This window comes from Fundulus heteroclitus, unplaced genomic scaffold (genome assembly GCF_011125445.2).
Source record: "Fundulus heteroclitus isolate FHET01 unplaced genomic scaffold, MU-UCD_Fhet_4.1 scaffold_337, whole genome shotgun sequence".
Taxonomy (NCBI): Eukaryota; Metazoa; Chordata; class Actinopteri; order Cyprinodontiformes; family Fundulidae; genus Fundulus; species Fundulus heteroclitus.
The window spans coordinates 82,041-105,924 of NW_023396747.1; the positions used below are offsets into that span (position 1 = coordinate 82,041).

At 39.8% G+C, this 23,884-nt stretch overlaps 1 protein-coding gene across 2 annotated transcripts in view; it reads right to left on the reverse strand.

The window, feature by feature from the left end:
- The window catches only part of LOC105917312 (glutathione hydrolase 5 proenzyme-like), an 81,420-nt gene that overhangs the window by 45,375 nt on the left and 12,161 nt on the right, over positions 1–23,884 (reverse strand). Inside the window, exons 9-12 of one of the 2 annotated variants that reach the window (XM_036130326.1) lie at positions 18,745–18,836; positions 9,777–9,883; positions 9,517–9,627; positions 9,123–9,418 (exon numbers count right to left, since the gene is read on the reverse strand). In XM_036130326.1, coding sequence (XP_035986219.1) covers positions 9,269–9,418; positions 9,517–9,627; positions 9,777–9,883; positions 18,745–18,836 — 460 coding nt within the window. In that variant the 3' untranslated portion in view covers positions 9,123–9,268. Of the gene's footprint in view, positions 1–9,122; positions 9,419–9,516; positions 9,628–9,776; positions 9,884–18,744; positions 18,837–23,884 lie in introns of those variants that run through there. The other variant, XM_036130327.1, reaches the window with a different exon arrangement.

Genomic DNA, 23,884 nt, shown 5'->3' on the forward strand with positions numbered 1-23,884 from the left:
CTGAAATCACTGGCCGCCATCTTTCTACACCCTACTGTCACATAATCCCATAGGATTGGTTGCAACAACAAGCAGTTTTCTGGCTGTGTGAAAACGTTTCACAGGTAATTATACAGTCATTGGATGTACTAACACTATCAACTACTAGGAAATGATGTGCTGAAATATTTTACATGTTATTCATAATAAATTTATATGTATATATAAGTATGTGTATATGTATATGTATACATATATGTAAATATATGTTTTTGTGTATTGTTATTTATAGATTTATGAATTTTTTATATATATATATATATATATATATATATATATATATATATATATATATTTTTTTTTTATTTTATTTTTTTTTTTTTATTAATAAAATGCAAAATATTTCAGCACATGACTTTCTCAGTACTTGATAGATTTAGAACATAAATAACATGTATAAAAGTATATGGCATTAGACATTTTAAAAGTCTTAAGCCCCCCCTGAACATGAGAAAATCATCGTTATTCGATGCTGTAGCACAAATATTGCCTGGTTACTGAGGGGAAATAGGGAGTACCAAAATGGCGGCTGGAGGCTTCAAAGCAACTCGTTCTAACAGCGGGCGATTAGCACTCCAGTGTATTATATAGCTCAGTGGTACAGACCAGTGTGATGTATTTTCCCTAGCAAAGCTATGGTGCATTCAGGAGCATGGGACATTAGATTTTTCAGAATAAAAAGCTAGCAGATGTGCATAATCAAAAAATAACAGAAATACAATTATAGAGCATTCAGTATTGTAAGAAAGCCCATACTGTTTCTGGAAAAACACATTAATGTATGAGTTAAATTCTGTTCCGTTTTAAGCCTCTTTCCTTGCAAATCTGAAATGTCCTATGCTCCTGAATGCATCACACTGGTCTGTGCGCTGTGCTGTGTAGATGCACGTTTGATCTTCCGCTTAACAGAAACCTTTACAGTTTTAAAACTCACGTCGGACTCACAGTTTATTGTTTGTAAATGAATCTGCCAAAATAACCACAGTTTTTTTCCCCACAAGAGGTATATTAAAACGTTTTGGTATCATTATTCTAAGAACAAGTAAGTGTGTTGGTCAAACATGAATCCGTATTCCTCGTCGATATTCAGTTATACAGAGCGAGGTGCGTTCCCGCAATAGGGCATACATATCTCGGCAGGCATGCACTTTTCAGAAACATGCACTTTGCGAGGGAACGCAAATGTTTTAGCGAGGGAACGCAAAAGTATTCCGAGGTAACGCAAAAATAAAAAAAAAACCATGTCCCCTAGAGGGCTCCGTACTAGTGGTTACTTTGCAAGAAGCTTTCCCTATCTTGGCTTCAGGTCTGTTTCGGTATACCAGTTTTGCTACCTCAGAGCTATTTAGCCCATGTTCTTTCAATGCTGTTACCTCAAAGTGCTAACATGTTGATTGTGAGATTTTTTTTTTCAACTGGAAAGCAAAGGACCGGGGAGCGTGCCTGTCCCGACGGAACTTTTTTTGCGGGATACATCTTGGACCCGTGGCAGAAATGGTCCACGGTGTGCCTCTCAATTCTTTCTGTTGAGGATGTCGAAGATGTCTACTTATTCGGATTTATGATACTTGGATTCCTCATTTTTGGCCTTGGAGGATATTTAATGTATCAACACCTTCAAAAGCTGCTGGCGGTAAATATGGCCCTGATGAGACTGCCAGCAGCAGTCGACGCGATCACGAGGTCGTTGAATGAACAAAACGGACGCTTGATAAGCTGACCGCGGTTGTGGTACAGAGGTGAGATGGGATAAAACCTGGAAGTGTATGGCAAGCCGTTTTAACATAAATTCGGTTTCGTCTGACTATCCGTAATTACATTCCAGATATCTTAAAATGCATTTTGACTAGACAAAACTACATTTTGACTATCCGGAATGGTAATTTAAGATATCTTTATTTACATTCTGACTAGGAAGAATAATAATTCAAGATATCTTCAATTACATTTTGACTAGTCAAAATTCCTTTCAAGATATCTCAAATTACGTCACCGGATTCGTCATTGAAAGCGTCACACATCCGTAGATGTAATTTAAGATATCTCGAACGTAATTATGACTAGTCAGAATTACAATTTAAGATATCTGAAATAAGACATTGCGTGTAAGCCCCTTATTGGCTGTAAGCTGCCCAAAGCTGCCCGAACATTCAATGGCGCTGGCTGTTTTCGACAAAATTGTAAGAAAATGCCACAATATAGAAAGAGCTTTTTAAGTATGGGATATGCAGAGAGGGCGAAAATAGTATACTTGAAGAATGCTTAAGAAATTTGCAAAGAATTTCGGATTTACTTGCTGCCGACGCACACAATGCACTGAAAAACGGCTAGCTGAAAGCGCTACTGTCGACTCATGTCCAGGCTGGAAATAAGGAATATTCCTCAGCCCGGACCAGTTCTGTTAATAACCAGATGCAGTTTTTATACTGTGGTAAAGCATCTGCCTCTTGGGAATTATGGTAAAGCCAGCTAGCTCTTGATTTTCACATGCGAGACGGCACAAAGCATTACAGCACCCTCCTTTAGCTCCTCTGAAAACAAAAGCGCACGCCTCCGGTTCCTGTGTGATGAAATATGGCAAGCCGTTTCGTAATTCAAGATATCAGTAACGTCATTTTGACTAGTCAGAATGTCAATTTAAGATATCTTAAATGGAAAAGCTGAATAATTCAAGATATCTCTAATTCATTTAGAGATATCTTAAAAGGAATTTTGACTAGTCAAAATTACAATTCAAGATATCTTAAAAGGAATTTTGACTAGTCAAAATTACAATTCAAGATATCTTAAATTTATTTTTTACTAGTCAAAACTGCATTTCGCCTATCCAAAAATACATTTAAGATATCTTGAATTATGGTGGCATTTGAGATATCTTTAATTAGAATTATGACTAGTCAAAACTCAATTTAAGATATCTTGAATTGTAATTTTGACTAGTCGTAATTTAATTGTAGATATCTGAAATGGGTATTTCAGATAGTCAGTAATTCATTCGAGATATCTTGAATTGACGTCTCCATACAACTCAATGGAAAATCTGATGTCATTTCGACTAGTCAGAATGTAATTAGAGATATCTCGAATAGGTATTTTGACTAGTCAAAATACAATTAGAGATATCTTAAATTGCTAAAACGTCTAGTCATAAAACAATTTGAGATATCTCGAACGTAAGGGCGATAAAACCGAATTTATGTTAAAACGGCTTGCCATAGGAAGTGTGAACGTTACTAGCCCATCGATTGGATTATTGGAATATTGGATCCTGGAGCCAGCGGCGAAAAGACTCTAAGGCTGACAGAAAAGTTGGTGTCAGCTTGTTCTCATAACAAATTCTGTTTTCTTCAAATCGGACTCCCCGCTATCAAATTCTCCCTGGTTGTTATGGCGACATCGCACAAATTCCCTGCTACCCCACATTCCTGCGGACATCTGTGGAGAAGTCAAGCCGGAGCGGCAGAGTGATAAGACTTTCCATCAAGGACACTTGCCTGCCGGAGGACGGCCTTCATGGACATACATATTTCCACACAACATGCACCCAGACACACATATGCTCACAAATACAGATGTCTTTACCCGACCAGAACTCAAATGTTTACCTTCTGCATATATGTGTCTCGTCATTGATTGTGCTTTTTGTGCAAATGAGGTTTTTTTGTCGGATGCTTCACATTTTGTGTGGAAACACAAATTGTGCAGCATCTCCCTCCACTCGCCCAGTGTAAATCTTTTTTCAACAGATCTCAAGGCAGCGCCTAGGGACCCCGTGTAAAGCGGGTTCTGGGGCAGTTTGGGGAACGCACCTCACGGCTTGCGCTCATGTAGCAGCGGCCGACTGGGTGTGTTCCTGGCAACGCAAGGCCTCAGTCAATCGTTCCCCCAAAATGTTTGTTAAGTGTATGTGATGGACGGTTGTACTGGAACTGAAATTTCGATTGTAATGCAAATTGCAGTTGACTAATAAAATTGATTGATTGATTGATTGATTGATTGATTGATTGATTGATTGATTGATGGTTAATGTTGATGTCAATAAGATTTTGAACCAACTGTGAATTGATTTAAGCATTGCTACCTCTCAATTAATCCATTTTGATTGACTTTATTTTCATGTTTTCTTGCATGTTCTAGTGAGCAGTGTTTCCTAGTGTTACAGCAGAATAATTGCTGTAACATGGAAGTATTAGCTTAATAAATAACTTGGGAAATCATAGGTGTTTGTGATTATTTTGGTTCAGAAAATGAATGGTCTGAGAGCCATTGAATTACATCCTTTTGTAATTAATAATCAAATAAACTGAGACATTTTAATTGGCTTTTGGTGAAGGGGTAAGGATTAGAACTCCAATTGCAATTATAATTAAAAGTTATCAACGTTTGCTGGACAAGTCTAACCAGTCATCAACTGGTTAGATAACACTTTTCCAGTATAAATAAGTTCATAACTGCTAATTAATAAACCAATTGTTAGTGCTAATCATTACATAGCCTTTGGTCACAAACATTTGAATTCATTTTCGTGATAGCAATTGTAGATATTAATACTGGCCTGATCCTACTTATCTCTGAAGGCCAGTCTTACCCCAGTTTAAGATTTGGTAGTAAAGGTGAAACAATGATCAGAGGCAAACATTTAAAATATGCATATTTAATTCATTGGAATTCCAAAAGGAGAGACAAAACGTACATTACCATTTCGCTGTATTCAGTATATTACCTCCTGCACCATGGCGATGCAAGTATTCCTGTCTGTCTTCCACTACTCTGAAGACCTCTTTTAACAGGCTAACTGCCCCTCCTGCTTAGTTTTTTATTTTATTTTTTGGGGGGGGGGGGGGTGGCAGATACAGCGGCTAATTTATTACTGAAACGGTCTTATCAAGGGTTCAGCAAATGACCACTCCCAACCATAAATCGGCTCTCAATACATCCTGCCAGCTGCATGTTTATTTTGTCCTGAAGGGGAGACACAGTCTTTAAGGCCAGACATGCCTTATTGCTTCCATACAAATGCCTGATTAATGTAACAACTAAGATATTTCCCTTAACACTAGCCTTTGATTTTGAATGATATATTATTGAATTATAATTGCCAATTATAATTATTAATAATCTTCATAATCAAACAGGTGTAATTGCATAACAAGCTCCACATTGGAATTTACTGAGCTCCTGAGAGTGACCCATCCTTTCATAAATGTTTTTAAAAACAGTCTGCATGCCTAGGTGCTTGATTTTATTCCCCTGTGGCCATGGAAGTGATTGGAACACCTGATTCCAATAATTAGGATGGGTGAGCAAATACTTTTGGCAATATAGTGTATCTCTGGTGTGGTCTGAGAACTCTGTAGGTTTTGTTTGCCATATTTAATTGAAACATCATTTTCAGGTCTTCCTCTCTAGAAAGGTTTTAGCCTTGGCACTTTCTTTTCACTTTATTTAACGTACATAAAGTCTATAAGAAAACAGTATTTCCTTCTAAAATTACAAAAAAATCACATTTTATTGCTGCAAATACAGAAAATTCAATAAGCAACAGGAAGGGCTGTATTTTCTTTATAAAGAATTGTTTAAATAAAACGACAGGAACTAAGCATTGTTTGTTTCGTTTTATTAAACATTAAAAAATGGTGTTGCACAATTCTGTCCCGTTCTCTGCCACTAGGTGGTCCAAGTGCACTGGCTGGACAGACTTCCCTATTTCCTCCACGTATAAAGCTGTGATCTAATCCTGTTTACATGAAATTTACTTTATCCTGTAATCTACTGCAGTTCACTGTAAATTTCAAGCTATATGCAAATGAAATTTCGTTCTGTACGCACTCTGTGCATACAAAATGACAAATAAAGTTGTCTAAGTCTAAGTCTAAGAATATAACTAAAAGAAGCAATTGGAACTAGCATTTAAAATAATAACCTGGCAAGCCAGAGGGATAACGCATAGCACTTTCTGTTTTGCACATTATCAATCTGGGCCTGCTCCCAGTGACAGAGTGGTTCAGTTTGTGTTCACCACTTGTCCCTTTTTCTTATTTTGGATTCATTTACATTCTGTAGCTGGTCATAATGCTTAAATTTAAACATTAGTTTGCAACTTTGCTTCACTTACAACTATATACTATTGTCTTAGCATTATGTTGCAGTTTCCGTCTATTTATATGTTTAGGTTAAAGCTACTACTTCTGGATTATTGGTTGAACTTGTTTATTTGGTTTCAAAGTATATTCATGGTATTTGGTTTTCTTTTTTATGTACCATTGTTTGTCCAGGTCAGGAGTATGGGAGAGGCCGGGCCAGTATTTCCTGCTTAAATGTTTGGATGATGTCATTGAGTGCCTTGTTGGGTTCTACCAATTAGAGCAGGGTTGTCAAACATACGGCCCGCGGGGCGGTTCAGGCCCACCGAACAATTTAGTCCGGCCCGGTGGCTAAATGCCTTATCATTATTCAACAAAACACTTTAAAAAATTTTATCCAGTGTCCTGTCTGGCAATGTGGCAATAAGAATTGTTGTCTTAATGCCAAAAAGAGCTCATCAGATTTGACTTTCACAAGTGGAGCAGTACGGCTTTTGCCATAGTGCTCTGCTTGATTTATGAATGTGAATAGTTTTATTATGATTCATGTGGGGAATGTCTTAAATTATATGGACACTACAATGAGAAAGTAGGTGAGGAAAAGAAGAACAAGAAGAAAAAAAGAAAAAGTGAAAAAGTGAAAAGTGAATTTTCTTGTATTTGACTTTTACTTGTCCCCATGTTCTAGTGAGTCCCGTGGAGGCTCTGACATAAAAGAACAAAGTAAATATGAAATTATTAAATGCAAAAATTCATACTGTAGAAAGTGATAGAAACATCTACCATGGACAGTATTTACGCATTTAATTTTTCTGTTCCTTTTTGCCAGCCCTGTCTCCTGGCTTTAGCAGACTTTGAGGTGTTACCTGTCATTTTAAATGACTCAAATGTATGACTTTAATGACTCAAATTCGGCATAACCTTCTATTAAAGGCTCGTGTTCTGATTGGGAGAAAAACTGTGGGCGTTCTTTGGCCATGCTGAACAGCCAATAGCAGTGCTGCTGATCAATGTTTCTACTATCGATACATTTCCCCTTTTAAACAAACGCATGAACGCGCAGTTATCTCAGATAACTCAATCCAGCCTTACTAATCGTAAACAACAGGTGTGTTCGAAGAACCTAATTAGCCGGATCATAATTAGCCGGATGAAATCATTTCGGATGTTTTAAGCAACGTACGAAGAACGGACCCCAGGTCCACTCAGGTGCAGGTGTGTGACCACTTGGCTATAAAAACATTGAGTTCTTGGAAGCTCAGGAGGGGTGGTCAGAGTCATGAGAAAACAAACAAAAGTCTTCAGAAGAAGCTGGAACCGATGGCTGAGGCTGGTATTTTGTTCACCTTGCTGACCCTTAACCTCACTACCTTACTCTCCCATTAAATACATTCAAGAAAAGGGACATTCAGTAGAACTTTCCGAGCTGATGAGAGGAAGCAACACTTTGAGCCCGCCCACCAAAGGTTGGTTTTAGTCACAGTATCAAATGAAAATGTAAGCAACAGGTGCCATGAGAATCCGCAACAGGTTACGCTGGTCAAGGCACGCTTATTTTGATAATGATGCTTGTCACAATAATTGAGTCTTAACAAAATAGATCCTGCTCTGCCGTGTTTATTTTGGTTCGGCTTTGGGCTCGGCAGCTCTTGCCTCTGTCGCCACTGCATGTCCCGCCTTAAAGGTATACTATGCAACCGGGGTTGATTTTCCAGCGAGGCTCCCCCAAGAGGGTGAAAGTAAAAGTGCACTGTTGTAAAGATGCTCAGCTGTTCTGGTTCCTCCGTCAAGCCAGGTGCGGTTGTTTTGAGCTTAGCAGACAGGCGAACGCAACGAAAAGTGGAAAAAACGGCAGTACAAACAATGAATAACACAGTGAAGGTATGAACATCAAGCTTCTTGCAGCGCTATCTTGGCGAGGCGGTCGCCGCCGCCTCGCCAAGCCGCGACCGCCGCCGCCTCGCCAGTTTTATTATTATTATTATTTTTTTTTTTTTTTATGTTGGCGAGACGCTACCGCCACCGCCTCGCCAAGCCGCAGCCGCCGCCGCCGCGGTAGCGTCTCGCCAACATAAAAAAAGATTATTATAATAATAACAATAATAATAATAAAACTCAATATGCTTGCATGTTTATTTGACCGGCTGAGCGGAGCGGAGCGGGGGGGGGGGGGGGGGGGGGGGGGGGGGGGAAACAAACTTTGCACCGCTGACCGGCTGAGCGGAGCGGCGCGCATATCGAGTTAGTTTTATTTTTTTATTATTATTTTTTTGGAATGTCGGCGAGGCGGTAGCGTGAGGGAAACCCTACAATGTTACTTACAACCGCATCAGCAGAAACCTGCTCAAACATGGGCTTTCGCTGTTTTCTCGCTGGTTCCGCCATGATAACTGCACAAATATCGCCACTGCGCTACCAACGAGCACACCTTTCACTGCGGGCGTGTAGCAGTTCTCGCCGTAAAGCAAGACCGACTCTCGCGATGCACACGAGATTACTGAGCCTGTGACTGCGGGCCGACTGCTCCTGCAATTGCAAGTGCGGTATTTCCCCCACAGACCACCAGGGCGGCCGAGAAAACCTTAGTTCAACCTGAAATGACTCATTTAATCATCCAAAACGGTATGGAACATATTAATTAACTGAAAAATGTTGCATAGTATGCCTTTAAACTGTAATACTGCAACATTATTGGCCCAAACCATTTTTGGTTCAGGCCGAAAAATTTAGATGAGTGCCACAAGATGGATTCTCGGCTGTTTTTGAACGCTCAAATACCGGGAAAATTCAGCTTGCAGGCCTGGTTATTAAAATCAGGTCTTTACACAAAACTTGCCTGCCAAGTATTCATGAGCCCCATTTACATGTAAAAAAAATATGAAGTTACTTGAGAGGCTTTGTGGATGATGACTATGACCTTCATATCGTAAAAGGAAAAAATCAAGAAAGGACAAATATATTCAAGACAAAAAGTCTGTGTGAGTTTATTCCAGTCAAAAGGAGACATGTTACTGCAAAGCCTCTACAAATGAAACCTGTTTTTCCATGTCTTATTCAGTGATGTCCAAGAACAACAGGCACCTTCTGCTGCAGGAGGATCTCGGTCATTTTCCGGACATCCTCTGCAACCAGCATGACTCTTGGTGTCAATAACCAGCTGCTTCTCCTTGTTTCCTTTCATCAGACACAGCACAGACACAGCCGCCCTTTTTTTCCACAGCATTAACTGAGGAATGATATGAGATGTCAACTTGTTTCAGCTGGTGCCCCAATCCTGCAAGAGTCTCGATTAACTCCTGAAGAAAAAGAAGGAAAAATAGGATTAGGTTAAAGCTGTGCAGTGTGTTACCTGACCCCTGAAAACAGTCAAATGCATTACCTTGCCTTACCTTACCTTGTCAAAGTCATTTTCGAACTCTACTGAGTTTACAGAGTCAACAAAGACAAGACTAGCATTAATTGCCTTCTTAAGGCTCTTTCCAAACCAAAGGTGGTTGATGAGGGCCTGCAAGAGAAAGAAGACATCCTGATGGGAATGTGCTGATAACAGTCATGGTGATCATGAAGGAAGACCTAGCTGTGACTACAGCGAGGAGCATCAGTGTGCAGCAGTTAATCCTGAGTACAGTTATTGTGATTGCCATGGCCACTTACAGAGGCCAATGCCGATGTGATCCTGCTCCCACCACTCGCTCCAATCACCAGTATCTCCGAGTCAGACTTCAGCACAGCAGGGGCCATGGAGGAAGGGGGCTGCTCCCCTGCAGACACAACATGAGCCATGACTGACAGCACAGACAACTGCAGTTCATGCCAACATTGTCAAAAGAAGAAGAGATAAATGATTGGAAATGCTTTCAATGGAGCACCAGTAAATTATGGAAGAAAAACAGTCTCATTGGAATCTGCCTTTTTTAACACTGAATTTTAAACACTGAATTTTTTAACATCGTATTTCAAACAATTAATTTTTTTGACATTGAATTCCTTACACTGAATTTTAATCTGGTAAAAATTCGCCAGCAATAAATTTACCTGTGAAAAATTCAGCTGCAAAATATTCAGCTGCAAAAATTCAACTGCAAAAATTAACCTGCAAAAAAATTCACCTGCAAAAATTCACCTGCAAACAATTCACCTGCAAAAATTCAACTGCAAAAATTTGGCTGCAAATTTGTTGACCTTTTGATGAACTCAGGCCAAAGCAATCTGCACTCGATAGAGTCGAGCGACTTCTATCCAATGAAATCGGCTCATTTGGTCACGTGGCAACAGCTGGGCTCAGCTTTCTTCCTGGCTGAATAGAGCTGAATGAGGAGTTTTTCTACTTAAATAGATATGATTACAAAATGTCAGGCAGCTAATAGATAGCCATTTGAGTTTTCCATGTAATCGGACAGGGTGAAACAACTGAGCCGATCACAACTAGAAGAAGCGGCCGGCGGCCGACTGCTTCTTCCGGATCAAACCAAGAGCCTTGGCAGACATGGGTGCTGCACTAGTTGTGATTGGCTCAACTACTTCATCCAGTCCGCTTAGATGAAAAACTCTAATAGAGGTCTATTAGTAGCTACCTGACGTTTTGTAATCATATCTATGAAATAAGAAAAAGTCTAATTTCACCCTATTTTCAACGGAAGTACGGAGACAGTGAGTTGACGGTTTTCTGTGCCAAACTTCTGGCGGGTCACTTCCTGTCTAGCGAGCATGCTGAAAAGCCACTCATTGCAGCTACTTGGTCTCAAATTACTCGTAAATATGACTTCAAAGAAGACTGGGATCGTTTGTACGGTCATAATAATGGGTGTAAAAGAAAGGTTAATGCTGGAGTGTTTTAATCATCAACGGTGTACAAGATGCGATGCGAGGTGCCCTACTTCCTTTAGCCAAAGAACGAGAAATCCCTCCACCTGTGGTTAAAAGCTTTAAGTCTGAAGAAACCACCGAAGCGACCGTATTTTTTTAATTTTGTAGACAAAAGACCGACTGAAGACCAACGATGCCAGAAACGTGGCTGGGCTACGAAGTTGCACTATCACAGTGGTCCCCAATCCTGGTCCTCGAGGGCCGGTGTCCCTGCAGGTTTTACATGTGTCCCTGATCCAACACACCTGACTCCTCCTAATGACTTCATTATTTGACTCAGGTGTGTTGAAGCAGAGTAACAAAAAAAAGCTGCAGGACACCGGCCCTCGAGGACCAGGATTGGGGACCACTGCATTAAAAGCTCCAAGGTGATAAAGAGGAGAGCAGACAGGTAAGCTAACGTTAGCCTACTTTAACTCTTAACTGTGTAGTTTGTGTCCATTTTGATAAAACATATGCTTTCACATGAAGACAACCGTCATTTAGCTTTGTTCTCCCTGTGAATTATTATCTGTATATATTTACAACCCCGCAAATTGGTATGGAATTCCGTTTGTAAAGTTAGACAATGAAAGATTTACAGCAAAATATATTTAGCCTGTCATAAGAGATAAAAGGCAGGGTTCATTTTTCATTTTTGCTATTCATAAATCTTTAAACTAGTCAGTTCCAAATGAAATATTTAATGAACAAGTTAAATGTTTAGCTCCAAAGTTAACGTTTAGTATATAAACTAAACGTTTACTTTGGAGTTAAATATTTAATTTGAAAACTAAATATTTGGTTTGCAGCATAATACTTAGTTTACAAACTAAACATTTAGCTGTGTAATTAAATATTGAGTTTGGAACTGGGACATTTACAAATGTATAACATGGTGGAAATCTGGCTTTAAAAATGAAAACCCAATTTTTTTCCTATTATGACAGTAAAGAACCCAAAATATTGCTGTTATATCTTGACTGTGTAACCTTACAAATGGCATCCCAGATACTAACTCAGGGTGTTTATAAAAACTGATAGGAATATGTGATATGAATATTTGAATGAGTAATGATCCAGGTGTTGTTCTATTAGCTTGGTGTTAACGTAGTTTTAAGTAGTCTTGATGTTTATATTGCTGTCTGCTAAACTGATAGTGGTCTTGTGTTTGACAGATGACAGCCACTGTGATGCAGAGGCTGACCGGACCGCTCCATAATCAGAGTCACCTATGAATAAAAATGCTGACACTACAGGCACTGATGATCACACCTAGGAGAAAAGAAGAAGAAGAAGAAAAAATAATGTATGTGGCAGGGAAGGGCCTGGCTTCCTGGAGTATCTTTGTCCTGGCGATGAAGTGACAGCATTCAGAGGCTTTACCACCAGAGATCTGCTTGAGAGGCGATTTAACCTTGTTCTACCAGCATTAACTCATAAAAGGAGGATGGTTTTCTAATGAGGGTCTAACTGCAACAAGGATTGCAGATGTTCACATACATGTGGAAAGAGTTATCAGGAAGCTCAACGTTTTCACAATAATCTCCCAGACTGTAACCATTAACTTGGTATATAAAAATGGACAAAATCTTTCGAAACTGTGCAGCCCCTGTGAGCATGCAGGGGGAATCATCCACGAAGATGCTGTCTGAGCGGAGAAGCCAAAAAAGATCCCGATTAGTTATATTCTACTGTAAATCAGTGGAATTATAATACATTAGAATGTGTTTTGGATCTGTGCTTTTAAATATTTCTTTGTTTACCACCTGGAGGTTTTGGAATTAATTTTTCATTTTTAATAACTTAAGTATTGTATATCCATATTTTCAGACTATTCAGATGTTTACATATGCAAAAGTTGTGTCCAACTAAAGTGTGTACTATTAAATTTCACAATCAATTTGACTTGGTAATTTAATTTGCATTTATTAATACTTTGATCAAGTGGATGTTGTCCTAAGCACATGTAACAACCTAAAGTGTATCTTATGTACATAAACTGGCAAGAAGATACAATATTTCATTTATTAAATTTCTTAATTTAGGCAATTTCTTTACATTAAATGTAAATACATTTTACTTTTAAAATGGTAAAACATTGTTAAGTTTAAACATTTCACTTATAGCACATTTGTAGGCCATCTAATTCTTTGTGGTGCAGGAAACATCCATCATTCTGCCTTTTGGGGATGATGGCGTTGCTCATCTGTTCAGGACAATCCAGTCAGACCACGGCAAACTGCACCTTTTAACAAAAGTCATTCTTTATTTATAGTACAGTCCTTGGTGTCATTTATATAAAAGTATAACATTAACAAATATCAGGAAGGTAAGTAGAAATTATGGATAATGTGTGTATATATATATATATATATATATATATATATATATATATATATATATATATATATATATATATATATAGTGATAACTATAAAGTATCCATATTTTTCTACTTACCTTCCTAATATACATCCAAATTGCCATTAAAGATTAGACTGTTAAGGATTAGAAAGGTGTGCTTACCTTTATAGGCAGGAAGAGGTGGTGTGCTGACAGAATAACCTGAATGACCTTAAGCAGCATCAATGAACCAGAGATCAGATTTTCACTTATCTTGAAAAGATGCTCAATCTGTTGATTAGGAAAATAAAAACCGTTTACATACACCAAAATTAATTTCACAAATGCTTTAAATCCAATGTTTTCATTAGCTCTTTAACGCTGATACCCTAACATATAAACTGGAAATAAAGTTACAGCTTCATTCTAAAGCTAACTTTCATTTTAACGTGACAAGCTTGCATCAAGAGCTTTAAGGCCAAACATCAGATTGGTACAATTTCAAACTTCAAGTCAGTCTGAATGTTTTGATATCCAATTATAACATCAGTTCAACCCCGAACATTCAGCACTGCTATCTTTGTAACATTAACTGACCTGCAATCTAATCACAACGAGGCAACAGCTGATTTGACTCGGACCATTCATTAACCTACCGTCCATAAGATCCCTGCTGCATGACTGAAGGACTTCCCCTGGAGTCGCAGCACCAGAGCACTCCGGTAGCTCTGGGTGATGTAGTCAGGATCCAGCAGAGTGAACGTCGGACTTGCTTTGGCTTGAATGGGCATCACCCTCCATGAATACCAGTTTATCCATGTTGCTATTTATAAACTCTGTGCCAACTTTTCCATTGCGGAGGTTCGGCTCGGTACACTGGAATTTAGAGCCGTCCGCACCAAGTGCCGACACAAAACGGTTAGAAAATTTCCTCGTTCGTTATATAAGTCCACTTCGTCATGTCTTCCTCTCAGTCATGAATAGTTTGAGGCTGTGGCACTGATCTGTCACTTCAATTGCTCTGAAATTTTTGGAAATTTTGCGACAGTTAACCATTACAGTAAAGCTAATGTTATTTTACTTAGGAAAGCGCTGAAACAGAAGTTTCCCGGCTGTTCTGTCACGTGACCAAATGAGCCGATTTCATTGGTTAGAAGTCGCTCGACTCTATCAAATGTTGTTTGCTATGGCCTTAGTTCACCAAAAGTCAACACATTTGCAGCTGAATTTTTGCAGTTGAATTTTTTGCAGGTGCATTTTTGCAGGTGAATTTTTCACAGGTGAATTTTTTGCTGGCGAATTTTTACCAGATTAAAATTCAGTGTAAGGAATTCAATGTCTAAAAAAATTCAGTGTATAAATTCAGTTTGAAATTCGGTGTTAAAAAAATTCAATGTATAAAATTCAGTGTTAAAAAAAGGCAGATTCCAATGAGACTGTTTTTCTTCCATAGTAAATAAATATGAGTCAGACAGAGAAAGACATGGAGTTCATCTTCATGTGTCTCATCTTTTGTTGAATGTCTCTTTAAAAAGGGACGTATTCATGCTAATTTGATTTTCCAACAGTTTTGTGTTCCAAATGTGTTTTCTATTCTCTTTCATATCTCAAACACTGGACCATTGAAAGTAAGTATACAAAAAGTAAGAATATATGGCCTGCAAAGGTTATTTATACTCCTTGGATGTTTTCATAAATTCCTCTGTATTTTATCAGAACGGTATATGTCTTAGTACATAATTGTGAAGTAGAAGAAAAATTATGAATGGTTTCCACATTTTATGAATAAAAGCCTGAAAAGTGCTTGAAGCTTATGTATTCAGCCACCCTGAGTCAATACCTTTCACTACACTTACTGAGGTATGTCTCTTCCAGCTTTCCACATCTAGAAAATGAAAGTTTTGCACATTCTACCTTGTAACGTAGCTTAAGTGTTGCCAGTTTGAATGGAGAGCATCTTTATAAATACTTTTTAAATCTTTCCCCAGATCCTCAATCAGATTTAGGTCTAAACGTTATCATGTTTTCAGTATTAAATCATCCCATTGTGGCACTGGTTGTATGTTTTGGGCCGGCCTATTGCTAGAATGTGAACCTCTGGGCCAGTCTTAAATATTTTGCATCCTCTCATCTGTTTTCCTTGTGAGATTTCTCTACATATAGATCCATCCATCTTTTCATCAACTCTGGCTAAGTTCTCTGTGACCGTTGAAGAAAAGGACGCCCACAGCATGATGCTGCCACCACCATATTACACCATTGGGATGCGTACCAGTTACAGATTGCTAAGTAGTAGTTTTCTGAAAACAATTGGTTGCACTGGAATTTAATTAAAGATTTCAAAGTTAAGAGATTGAATACAATACTAAACAGATGTAATAATGGCACCTAGTCGTGTGTCCTCCTGCGCTGCCATGTCTTTCGTCACAGCTATATGTCTTGCCTCAAACCATAATACTTTGCAGCGTAATTGGTCTGAACCCTTTTTGGTTCCTGTGGAGGTTCCATCTTTTCCTCCGTGTTAGTATTTATTTAAATGTCTTCACACTATATTTATAATTTCACTCTTGTGGTGTTTTTTTTTTTTTTTTGCATTAGGTTGTTTACTATTTTGGGTGCACACATTTAGTAAACACATTTTATTTATTTATTTATTTATTTATTTATTTATTTATTTGTTTATTTGTTTATTTGATGTCATTCAAACAGTCCAAACTCCATTGCTTTAGCTGTGGTAGCAAAACAGAAACTATATGTTCCAAGCTCTTAGAAACTTCTTGTACAGAATGAAATCACTGAAGCACCTGATTGATAACCTGACAACAGCCAGCTGTATGTATCGCTCCGCCTAGCTCCACTCACATACATCTGGGACACCGCCATAGGCATTGCCTTTACTGAAGGCTGGGCCTTATCAAAACTCCTTGCATATGATTGGATAAGCCACTTGTCTGTCATCTTTATCAACGTGCTATTTCAACCACTCACACCGAAGCTAACCCGTGACGCTGATGAGACCGACGCCGGAAAAAAAAACCTTTTTTTTTTTTTTATGTGTTTGCGGCTCTAGTGCAGGGTTTCCCGCAGCGCTATCTTGGCGAGGCGGCCGCGGAAAACGTGTCGTCCACCCCCCCCCCCCCCCCCCCCCCCCCCCCCCCTCCGCTCCGCGAGCCGGTCCGCGGAAAACGTGTCGTACACCCCCCCCCGCGAGTCGGTCCGCCTCGCATAAGCAAATCCATGCGGGAAACACTGTAGTGGCACACCTTTTATTGACAGTGAGCTGACAGGAAGAAGGGGGGAAGACAGGCGGCCGCGGGTCGGAGTCGATCCCGGGCTGACCGCGTTGAGGACTAATAGGCCTCCCAATATGGTTAGCGCTAACCGCTAACCGCTCCGGGGCGCGTCCGCGTACGCGCCCCGGAAAACAAAACTTGCCAAATCCGGTCGGGAGAAGGGCGAAAACATGGTTTCCACCAACAAAAGCCTTCAGAGCCGTTCTCTGATGTTCTTTTAATGAAACAATATCAGATAGATTGGACAACACGGAGGAAATAGCAGCATCAATGCTAACGCTTGCTTCCTCGATGCGAGCCGCCATTGTTGTTGGAATCTCACGGTGGCTTCTCCACTACGTCACAGCCATGAAACACCCGCCCTGCGTCCTGATTGGCCAGACCAAAAATTTGGTTGGGGAAATCATTTTCAATGAGCCGTGTCCCAGATGTATGTGAGTGGAGCTAGGCGGAGCGATACATACAGCTGGCTGTTGTCAGGTTACCTGATTGACACCTCTTTACACAATTTTTCAATTTGCAGTCAGTTTGCAGGCTTTACGTAAAAGGTGCCATGTTGTGTGTTGTTCTTTGCAAGCATGGATGTTCTAAGGCAGATGAGAGTCAGTAAGAGGTAGATGGGTCAGGGGACGAAGATTATGAGGAAGAGGAGTCCGTGTACGAGGTGGCAGTGTAGCTGGAAGGGCTGAAGTTACAGATGAAATTTGGGCAACTACGATTGATCATGTGGTAAATCAATCAATAAATCAATAAAATTTGCATCACAGCATATCTGTTTCTGGATCCATTTGTTGCAAGAAGGCAGATTTGACTACAAATGACACTGACATGTAAGCTGCGTACAGTCTTTGGCTACAATGAACCAGCAATGCTGCACTGATTCACATTGAGAGTGGTATTTTGTATATTGTTGCCCCCTGTATAACGAATGATTGGAAGGGCTCAAACATTTGTGTGCAAGTTGTGTTGTTTGAGGGCAAAATTTACTTTTGGTCCATATTTTAAATGTTTTGGCAGAGTTGTAACCTTTTGCAAACAAAATGTTTAATTTTGACCATTGGTGCCACTGTTTAGGTCTCTGCGTTAACTGTTTTGAAAAATGTGGGTTTTGAGTTGACTGCTGTGTCAAAGCAACCAATAAAAACTGTAATGTTCACATATCTGACCTTTCAATAAAAAGTCTTTAAGTTTATATTTAAAAAGCACCCAGTTTGACTCTCCCTTCAGTTCTGCAGGTAATGTATTCCATGTCAATCATTAACTACTCTCTTTTGCTGAGTTTGAAGGACTGACTGGGAGAGAGGACTGGTTTAAAGGCAAAGCAAGAAGTTGAAGAGACCATCAGGCTGCTGGAAGCAGGGGACTTGATGTTAAAGAATCTGCTCTCTCTACTACTAATGGTATAACTTCTAAAACGATTGTGGTGTTAGGTTGTTTTGTTTTTGATAGTTGTGTGTTGTAGTTAAAATGTGTTGGTTTGAATTAGTTATTTATGTTTATGCATTGTTTCTTTGTCTCATCTCCCACCCCTCCTTGTTTGTGTAGGCTAGCCTTTGTGTATAAATTTCCCTGTGTGTTCGTTGTGGTAGGTCAGTTTTTTTTTTTTTTATCCTGAGTAAGGTATGCATTAGTTGATTTCTTTTGGGCCCATTTTGTTACATTTTTGAGATTTCATGTTGGAAGTCCTTTGTGAAAATAAATAGAAAATACTTTTTATATATGCCTTTGTCCTTGTGCCTTACTGGTCGGACCATCACAGTTCCGATTGAGGCAGGAGTAGGACAAGATGGATTCTCATATGTTTGTGAACAAACAAATTCAGCTTGCAGGCATGTTATTGTTCACCACATATGAAACAAACCATTACACCTGAGTAGATTACAGAAATGGAAACTGGGTCGATACCATCCTAAAACAGAAGAAATGGGAGGAGACTGGAATTCTGGCCTGATTAAATAAAGAGGGGGAATTTGATGGTATGTAAAAGTTTTCATGAGTTTGTCACAATTCTTGCAGCTCCCCTCTCACCACTACTATAACAGAGAGAAGAAGGCAATCATACAAACAAGTTGTACGAGACTCCAGGATTGTTCTCAACTTACTATAGTAAAAATGAAATGACATCTTAATCTGATTACCAGGAGAGATGTGAACAGTCCTTCTACAAAAGTCGATCAGCTGATTGTTTAGGATGATTCCAGTGCTTGAAGAGTAGATCCCGGAGCCAAATCTGTAAAAAACACGTCCAAGTTAGATAAACCAGGTGATGGCAGTCTGATAATGCACTCCCTTTCTTTAGTTAGGTCCCACATAAAAACTGGTCTTGAAAGTTGTGCTGCCATAAAAAAAAGCTTTTTTATACAGAGAAGTATCCTTAATAATTCACCCATAGATACATTTGTTTCTAAATCATTACATGTTCCTGCTCTAGGACCTGCCTCACTTCTAACTCTAAAGCCATTGATTTGACGGAGTAGTGGGGGTGGGAGGCAATGGCCAAATAGTCTGGATCTAGATGGACCCAAATGAAGTTGTATACACATGAGATCCATAATCATATTTGGTCAATTATCAATATCCAATATTTGTAAAAAAAAAATAATAATAAAATAATAATAATAATAATAATGTGAAAAATTCACCTGGTTAATTTAATGCATTCCTGGATTTTATTACACATTTATAGAAAAATTGTTTAGAAGAGCTACTCTGAATTATTTTTTTCTTCATCCCTGCAGAGATTGCAGCGTGTGGCCCCAGTGACCCCGCCCAAGCCATGGGCACTGGGGCCCATGGCCGGATCCGTTTCACCCGTAGCTGGCTGCCGGCGGAATCCACGGGCTCGTCCCCGCGGCTCCCCGCCAACAGCAGTTGTTTCACCCGACCTTCCGTGATTGGGTGTAACACGACAGGCCGGGTGAAAAAAGTAAAGAAACTACCATGGATATGCAAAGTTAAAGTTAAGACAACTGCAAGAGTAGATAAACAGAGAAATTGTTGTAGGAGTGCCTCCAAATGAGAATATGAAACAACTGGTTCAGAATCTGAGGGAAAAAAATAAAGAAGTTAAGGAGACATTAGGCAATGGGAAGAAACCAGTTCCATGGTGGAATGATGAGTGGAAATTAGTATTAAGAGAAAGAAATAAGGCATTTAAGTTGTCAAAAGGTCTAACTGAATAGAAAAAGCAGGGAGAGTCGTCTGCATTGACAAGCAAAGATAAAAATTTTGGAGAGATTTTTGTAATACAATTGGTAGTAGTACACAAATAGGAGAGATATGGGAGATGATCTGACAAATGGGGGGAGAGAGAAGGTCAAAAATTTCCTATATAAGGGAACCAGTTGATTGCATCAGTCTTAAAAGCAGCATTCACTCCTGGAGAAGCGTAGAGCTACAGGGAGAGTCGTCTGCATTGTCCATGGCTTTGCAGCAATCCCTCATACTGAGCATGCATGAAGCGACAGTGGAAAGAAAAACTCCCCATTAACGGGAAGGAAAACCTCCAGCAGAACCGGGCTCAGCGTGAACGGTCATCTGCCTCGACCGACTGGGGGTTAGAGAAGACAGACCAGAGACACAACAAGACAGACAAGCAAGCACAGAAGCACACATTGATCCAGTAATCTGTTCTACATTAGATGGTAGTAACGGGTGATCTGTCTTCCCTGGAAGATGTCACAGCTAACAGAACGCCAGACCAGGTGTACCTACTATGAAGAAAAAAAGAGAGAGAACAAAAAGTTAAAAGCTGAAATGACGACAAGCAATGCAAAACTGGAGAACAGTAGAACTCAGTAGAGTGAGAAAAATACACCCTGATGTCAAACTATAAGCTTTGTCAAAAAGGAAAGTTTTAAGATTAGTCTTAAAAGTAGACGGGGTGTCTGCCTCACGGACCAAAACTAGGAGTTGGTTCCACAGGAGAGGATCCTGATAGCTAAAGGATCTGCCTCCCAGTCTACTTTTAGAGACTCTAAGAACCACCAGCAGACCTGCAGTCTGAGAGTGAAGTGCTCTGTTAGGAACATATGGGGTAATCAGACCTCTAATATATGATGGAGCTTGATTATTAAGGGCCTTATACGTTAGAAGGGGAATTTTCAATCAATCAATCAATCAAATTTTATTGTCAATTACAATTTGCATTGCAATAGAAAAGTCAGTTCCAGTACAACCGTCCATCACATAAACTTAAACAAACAAACATTTTGGGGGGAACGATTGACTGAGGCCTTGCATTGCCAAGGAACGCAGCCTAAATAGCGCAGCTGTCAAGGCCACATTCCTCCAAACAGCCCCGAACCCCGCCTACACGGAGTTCACAAGGCGCTGCCCTTGAACTGTCGAAGGAAGAGCAACAACATGGGGGAAAGAGGGGGGAGAAAAAAAGAGACAGATGTTTGCCTATTTATGCTCTCACCAATAAAGAGACAAACAACCGACACAAAAAACCCTCATAGCAAGAAAAGCACAAATAACACAATACAACATGTATGCAGAAGGTAAACATTTGAGACCTGTCGCGTGCGCGTAATTCATCAGTTTTATGAGTATCAGTTATGCGTGTGTGTATGGGCGAAAGTGTTTCATCTCCGTGAACACTCTCCAGAGGCCATTGTCCTTGATGTTATCAGCCGGCACACAGTTCAGAGAAGCATCCACAGGTGTCAGCGGGGGAGGGGGGTAGCCGGGGGCTTTTCTGAGCACCCTCCGCCATAACAATCCAGGAGTTGATAGGGAGGGAATCCAAATATGTTATTTGTTACGAGACAAGCTGCACTGCCTTTCCTGTCAGCTTTTAAGTCCTTTGCTGGCTCCACATAGTAAATCCAATTTTCCAAATTATTGGGCTTTTTCGCGCTTCACTTCCAGATTTTATCCCATCTCCCCTTGAGTTCAACCACCAAAGTCAGTCTGTGTTCCAACACAGGCAGCTTTTCGGCTTCGCTCCATTTACCTTCCAGGTTTGTCCGTTCACAGCCACAGTGAGCGCATCATGCAACCGGCAGCCTGATCAAGGCCAAATGGCTCCGACATCCGCTGTATTTGCCGATACTTCAAAAATCCACAAAAAACAATAAGTAGAGATCCCAGTATCCTTAATCCAATGTGAAAATTTCAAACGTCCAGGAATGACAAGGTCAAAAGACACACCGTTTTCCTCCAGGAATTTAAGGTGTATCTCACAAAATAAGTCAAATCAGGACCGGACGGGTCCCCCTTCCGTTGCCTACCCGTCGGAAAAAATTTATCAATAGTATTGAGAGACCAGCTTACCAGATCCATGTTTTTCAGAGTTCGGTTGATATGAAGAAAGTGCTCAGAAGACAAGACATAGCAAAGCAGGAGGGGGGGGGGGGGGGGGGGGGTAAAAGCTGCAGAGAGAGAAAAGCCACGACCGACCTCGGAGAGAGACAGAGACAGTTTTTAAATTCTATTCTTGATTTAACAGGAAGCCAATGAAGGGAAGCTAAAATAGGAGAAATATGATCCCTCTTGTTGATTTTCATCAGAACTCTTGCTGCTGCATTTTGGATCAGCTGAATACTTTGAACTGCATTTTGTGGACTTCCTGATAGTAAAGAATTACATTAGTCCAGCCTTGAAGTTTCAGCATCACCCCTGAATATCTCTGGATTATCACCAGAATTTTTCTAATTCTGGTGATATTCCTGAGGTGAAAAAAGGAAACTCTGGAAACCTGATTAATATGGGGGATTTAAATTACATGTCTTGGTCAAAAATAACACCAAGATTTTTTACTTTATTACCACAGGGCAAGTTAATGGCATCCAGATTAAGTGATTGATTAAGAAGTTTATTTTTTGAGGACTCTGGTCCATAGATTACAACTTCTGTCTTGTCAGAATTTAAATGCAAGAAATTTAAAGTCATCCAGCTTTTGATGTCATCATGACATGACTGCAGTCGAAGTAATTGATTGGACTCATCAGGATTTATGGATAAATATAGAGTGTTGTAGTGCCATACAGCCATGATGAAAATAATTGATGTCAGATTGAATTCTGACCACACAGCCACAGAGGAGAGAGAGTCAGCTGGGACGGCCCTTCTCTTAGCAGGGGTCCCCTGTTGCTATAAACTTTCCTCCCACAGTACAAAGCTCAGTCTTTCAGTCTACCCCTGTCCAGAGATGACAACCACTTTTCTCCTGAGGCTCCCAAGGAGAGGGGGCCACCCGGTCTCCTTCCTCTGAACCATGAGGGCCTCAAGGCCCCAAAAGCCCGCAAACAGCACAGAACAGCCGTTCTGTGGACCTCATCTGCCTGCTTCAATGGAGTGACCAGGTCAAATTACTAAAATGGGAGGGGGGGAGGGGGATCCATCCACCTCACTGCCTCAAACACGTATCATTGAGTATAAATTATGCTGGTACTGACTTTACCAAATAAAAATTGTCGGGGGGGGGGGTTCTACAGTCACTTAGGAACAATGAGACGCAGAGCTTGAAAAGCTACACCTATACTCATTAAATCTGGGGTTACAATGTATCAGAAGTGCAGTATTTCCGGTAGGATTCCCCATTTAAGACTATTAGTGGGCTAAAAGCTAAGCAGAAAGTCATTATTCTGTCCGCTCCGACCACAAACAATACTTCAAACTCAGAAAATAAGATGAGAAACCTGTCACTGTGAAAGGTGACAACAAAGACTATGAACTGTAAGAAGCTAGAAGTGCACGGAGCTGAAAAGAGGGAAAATATCAACAGCTGGATTATGTGTAAAGACACAGAGCGAACCCCTGTGAGCTTCAAGTGTCGCAGCTGAGGGAAAAATGTTAGACCATATAGGCTTGATGAAACTGAGCCTGATTCACCAATGAGATTAAAGATCAAATTATAGATCAAACTGATAAACAAACTCCATTGATTAATGATAACTGGGGATGTTTTCATTGCCTGGATGTGAATCTGATAATTCAAAATGCCTTTTATAATCAGCTACAATATTTTCTTGTTAAAATTAGAGAAAAAAAGATTGTGTTTTGTTGTTGAACTGTTTTTGAAGAACTTCTGCTTGCAAAACTACCATATTTCTCACTACTAATATTCTCAACTCAACATTATTTATACAATCTAAAAACAAATGTTTCAAAACAGAATAAAAAGTTAAAGCCAGCAAAATGTAGAATATGATGCAGATCCAGAAAAACAAACAATAAAAACGTCAAAAGCTAACATCTCAAACTGTGTTTTAAGAGAACATTAAACCCAGAAAGTGAAATGGCCTGCCTGCTATTTAAAGCTACTTGAAT